The sequence below is a fragment of the Atractosteus spatula genome, chromosome 28 (assembly GCF_055471065.1).
Source record: "Atractosteus spatula isolate fAtrSpa1 chromosome 28, fAtrSpa1.hap1, whole genome shotgun sequence".
Lineage (NCBI taxonomy): Eukaryota > Metazoa > Chordata > Actinopteri > Semionotiformes > Lepisosteidae > Atractosteus > Atractosteus spatula.
Genome location: NC_142733.1, coordinates 5,903,268 through 5,908,436, shown reverse-complemented (window position 1 = coordinate 5,908,436; position 5,169 = coordinate 5,903,268). Strand labels below are relative to the sequence as shown.

General features: G+C 45.6%; 1 protein-coding gene across 1 annotated transcript; it reads right to left on the bottom strand.

The window, feature by feature from the left end:
* Window positions 1-346: 346 nt before the first annotated feature.
* On the bottom strand, window positions 347-4,967 carry s1pr4 (sphingosine-1-phosphate receptor 4). Its single transcript, XM_088907375.1, has 2 exons — window positions 4,884-4,967; window positions 347-3,733 (listed from the first exon to the last, which is right to left on the bottom strand). The coding sequence occupies exon 2, from the start codon at window positions 3,594-3,596 to the stop codon at window positions 2,430-2,432; it is 1,167 nt and encodes a 388-aa protein (XP_088763501.1). The 5' UTR covers window positions 3,597-3,733; window positions 4,884-4,967; the 3' UTR covers window positions 347-2,429.
* Window positions 4,968-5,169: the final 202 nt, after the last annotated feature.

The following is a 5,169-nucleotide window of genomic DNA, read 5'->3' as shown; positions in this document are numbered from 1 at the left end:
ACACTGCGAGATTAACACAGCACCGGTAATAGCATAATATTACCATTTCACTGGACACAGCGTGGTGATTTCTTTCTTTTTACAGAACGGCCCCACCTAGTGGTTGTTAATTCCAAACTTCGCGGTATGTACTGTATAATGTATAATAAAATGCCCCTATAATGTATGGTTATTTGAGCAAACGTTATTTATTTTATATTGTAGTTGTTTGTTTATAGTTTCGACGTCTAAACGCCTTTCAGCAGGTGTAGGGCTGTAACTGGATTATTAAAAGTAGAATATTAAAATTGATATCAATGTACCTTAACAACTTTAAATATACAAAGACACAATGGCCACAAAACAGTTTATTTTATTGTTTATTATTTTTAAAGTGTAACTCAGTTTAATACAACTGCTTTGCAACAAGCTCTGAGAATTATAGAAGTGAATTCTTGAAACATCTGAAAAAAAAACATTAACAAAATGCTACATTCAGTTGCTACAATACTTTCTTATAATGCTAACATAGGAGTATGAAATATTACAGATGCTAAAAAAAAGAGTAAACTTATATATAGCACATTAAATTGCACACAGATGTCAAAGATTGTTAGCACTTTTTATAGTACTTTTTTATAGCAGTTTTTATAATTCAATGTTTTTTTTTTGGACATGATACATTTTAAAAATGTCATAAATATCATTGTACATGTTGTAAAAGTCCACAAAAGTTATAGTCCACAGGTCAAGAAGTATGCATTTCTGATTAATTTCTGATTAATGTGTGTCCCATGTACTCTTATTTCAAATCTTTGATAGTTCTGAGCTGGAGTTACTCAAGATTTACAAAGAAACCCGAGCCATTATTTCATAGTTGTTAGGAGTGCAAGCTTGCATAATTGTGCACCAGTCAAGTCTTAGGATATGGTAATTATTGCCTGTTTCTGAAATAAGAATATGTCATAAAAGCGTAAGACTGAACAGGAATTACTCTTCTAATATTACTTCCTTTGTTTTTCAGTCTAATTCTATTAACCAAGTACACCACACTGTACATCTTCCAAGAAACGAGTCCTGACCTCCCGTGTTTTCTCTTCTGAAATCCTATTTGCACGTTGCGTGTGTTCCTGTTTGTAACACAGCTGTACAGTGTGTTGTCAGAGGCTTTCTCTGTGTCAAGCCTGTGACATTTTATTTTGGTAAAGTTTTTTATAGAAAAAAAAGAACCTTGAGATTTCAAAAGAAAGTGCTTGTTTTTTTTTGCAGGAAAGTTTACATAAAACCCGATTCTGTTTGCACTGACTTCCTGGCATTTAGCAGGATGTTTCAGTTGTCTGGTTGCACAAGGACTTTCTGCCATTCCAGAGTGTTCTGCTCTTGGAGTTCCAGGAAGGCTGAGAGTTTGGTTAGTATTGCATCCACTCTTACATTTTCTAACTGCTTAATGCAGTTCAGGGTCGGGGGGAGCCGGAGCCTATCCCAGCATGCAACAGGCGCCAGGCAGGGTACGCCCTGGATGGGAAGGCAGACCATTCCAATCTGTGTTCATCACAGTTAAAGGGCACCTGAAATGTATTTCGGTGGTAGAAGGATTGCTTTGGTGGCGAAGCTGCAGTCTAAGCCATCTCTTATTAGCGCAGACCTGATTCAAGAATATTTGGTACTGTCCATTATTTTTTCTTTTGTGCTCAAGTTGGAGTCACCCGCTGTGATCCCCTGGCTTGGCACTGCGCCTGCAGTTTCTGTACTGCCGAGGAGAGACACGCTGACATGCGCCTTTGCTGTGACCACCTGCAGAACTGAGAGTGCTCCGACACCTCCCAGTGTGTCATCGCAGGAGCTGTGCAGGTGGGTGAGCAGAGATTGAAATAGCGGTACGTCTCTGGCTGGCGCTACTGCAGCCCCCCACACGAGCTGGGGGCAAGCAGCCAATCCTAGCTGTGGGAACTAATTCCATGGACAGCCTTCAAGACACAGCCGGCTAACCCTTGACAACCAATCCCACCCCTTCCTCCAGCAACATCCCACGCCTTGCTTGGGGAATCCCGCTCACAGCCAGCCTGTGACACCATGATCACATGACCCAGCCTGAGCTATGAGTTACCTCCTCAACTGGTGGAGCTACAGGTCAGTTTCTTTATTAAGTATCATTGCATTGTTTCACTCAACCTTATGAATCCTAAAAAGGATTAACAGACATTCCTCGGCTTTTTCTAGCATAAATCAAGGGATGGGTAGTACCTAAAGAACAGTCTCAGGGCAATGTTAAGCAGAGAACATCTCTATTGGCTTGGGAATTGCATTATATACAGTGTCAGTTCATGTTTAATCAAATGTAATCTCTTTAACTGATATCCCCACACTTCACACAAGTACCAAGAGTCTCACGTATCTTGGTGGGATGAAACAACACCACACTATTTCCATGACACCCCTGTCTTGGCTGTCTAGGCACTCGACACAGACAGGCAGGAGGTCGTGGAGCTGAGCCGGATTTTCTTGGGTTTGTTGCTGGGCGTGGGGCTCGTGCTCCCTATTCTGTTCCGGAAGCTGTTCCGGAAGCTGTTGTGCCGATGGGAGCTCTCGGAAGAGTTCCCCGTGTCTTTGGAGAGGATGGAGCTGGGGTCCAGCAGGCCGGTCCTGAAGCAGCAGCAGCACAGGAGGCTCACGATGGCCCTGCGCACCTCCGTGCTGCCGAAGGAGTAGATGATGGGGTTGATGGCCGAGTTGAGGACGGCCATGGCGATGGGCCAGTCCATGCTGTAGAGGGCGTCGCACTGGTGGGACTCGCAGAAGAAATCCATGAGCAGGAGGATGAAGAGGGGGCTCCAGCAGACGATGAAGGCCCCCATGATCAGGATGACGGTCTTGAGGAGCCGCATGGATTTCAGCCGGCTGCGCGTGGAGGTCTTCTCAGTGCTGGTCTTCACGCGCCAGTAGATGGAGATGTAGAGGAAGCAGATGCCGATGAGGATGAGGCTGAACATGACCACGGAGAACAGGATGTAGCTCTTGGAGGAGAGGGGGAGGAGGGTGGAGCAGTTGTCCAGCTGGCACAGGCAGTTCCAGCCCAGGAGGGGCAGGAAGCCGATGACGAAGGCGGCCACCCAGCAGAGCACCACGAAGGCATAGATGCGGTAGGTCTTCCGTTTGGTCTTGTAAGTCAGGGGCTTCATCATGGTGGCATAGCGCTCCACGGCGGTCAGCAGCAGGCTGAAGATGGAGGCCGCCAGGGCCACGAACAGCACACCTTCCCGGAAGAGCCACAGGCTGGGGGTCAGCTGGAAGGTCATGTTCCCGGAGAGGCACAGGTTGACCACGTAGGCGACGCCCGCCAACAGGTCGCTCAGGGTGATGTTCACGATGCAGATGTACACCCAGCTGCGGAAGCGGATGTGGAACAGGATGGCCAGGAGCACCACCAGGTTCTCCAGGATGATGCAGGTGCTGATGAAGGTGAAGCCGATCTTCACCCCGCTGATGCCCCCGTCCTCGCTCCGCCTCCGCGCCAGCCGGCCCGTGTAGTTGTAGTGCTGCAGGATGACGTTGCCGTTAGTCCAGGAGTACGTGTCCTGGCAGGAGCTGGCAGAGCTCAGGGAGCGGAAGACCGCCATGGCCAGTCAGGTGTGCAACTCCTGGTTAGTTTCCGGCTCAGGCTAACACACCCTGCTCTTCTCGTCTTCTCTGTAGTTGCCCTGCAGGACAGGCCAACTTAGGAGGTGCAGCAGGAATCCAATGCAGTGCACTTTATCTGCCCGGCAACAGACAAATCATGGTTAACACAGCTGTGCATGCATCTCGAAAACAATGTTTAATCAACTGTGATGCAATGCATGATTTTTCTTCACTTGAGTCGTCATTAATGTATCTGTAAGAACCGGCAATCTCATACCCTGAGCGTATTATTTGAACTCTGCAAATGATGTGGTCATGAGAAGAAGACAATGCTCCACACCCCTTGGTTTGCTGGGGTGTGTAACACTTTCGTTATGACCGTAACTCTCAGGTCTCCTCTTTGATCCTGTTTTGCACAGTGCAGCTGGAGGGAGAATCTCTTTATTGCATCGCTACACTGCGTCTTGCCTGGAGGGTCCCTGTGCCTCTGGTGGTGATTTTATGATAAAGACTCCACTGAGCCTTGGGAAACGCATGACGTCCCTCTAGGCATCAGGTGCGTGTGAATGGCAGGCAGTGGTTGCCTGAACGTGACCAAGCTGTAGAGGTACTGCTCTATTTAAACTGGTGGTTTAAACTCCAGCCCACGGCATTGAACTGTTTGGTATTGTGGCTATCTCTTAAGGCTTTTTTCCTTGATAAAGAACAGAGTGTGTTATTAATGACACTAATTCCAATGCCTCTTACATACAGTACAGCTTTGGAAAATTCCATGCATCTGTAATAATTAGCAATGCATGAAAATGATTTTTCTTATTAGCACTTTTATTGGTAAATGCGACATTAAGCAATTGCTCCAATAAACAACAACTAAAAAAAACATTGCAAAATTAGTGCACAATCTGTCACAAAAGAGCATCATTACATAAACCATTTCTTTACCTTCATTTTCCAGTGTTGGGCTTCAGTTATCCCCCAAGTCTGAGTACATTGATTGCATTCATTGTGCAAATATAGTCAGACTGTTTGTTTGGATACAATTGAGTTTACTCTTTAGTATCCTGCACTGAGACTGGAAACAGAAAAGTCCAAATTTGCACTGACAAAAGCAGTTAAGTATACCCCACGACTGAAACCTACATCATTAAAATAAGTGACCACTTCTTGTTTTTTTTGGTATGGTCGCCCAAAAAAAAATATGTTCTCTCTTCCCCCATTAAAATCATGTTATTTATGTTACTCATGTAACTTGGAGTAAGTTCAGTAGACGCTGAGAAATCACTCACTTTCTCCTGCCCTGTGTCGCAAGACGCTTGTCAGTGGCAGTCTGTCCTTCTGTCTTCCATCCCCTCTTTCTGCACACTCTGCAGATGTTTCTCTGGTTATATGCTCAAGGGAAGTTGCACAGTTCTTTCCTCAACATCTCAGGTTAGACCCACCCATTACAGACCAACGCCACAGAGCTAAGAGACACAGAGGTGGAGAGAAAGCACTGTTTAGGTGCACAAAAACTCTCTAGTAGAAAACTTGGTCATAAATTTCTACACTTCTGTTATTTTTTGAAAAAGTAAA

What these genes read in the sequence shown, in the direction of transcription:
- s1pr4 (XM_088907375.1), bottom strand. Translation starts at nt 3,596, where the DNA reads ATGGCGGTCTTCCGCTCCCTGAGCTCTGCCAGCTCCTGCCAGGACACG.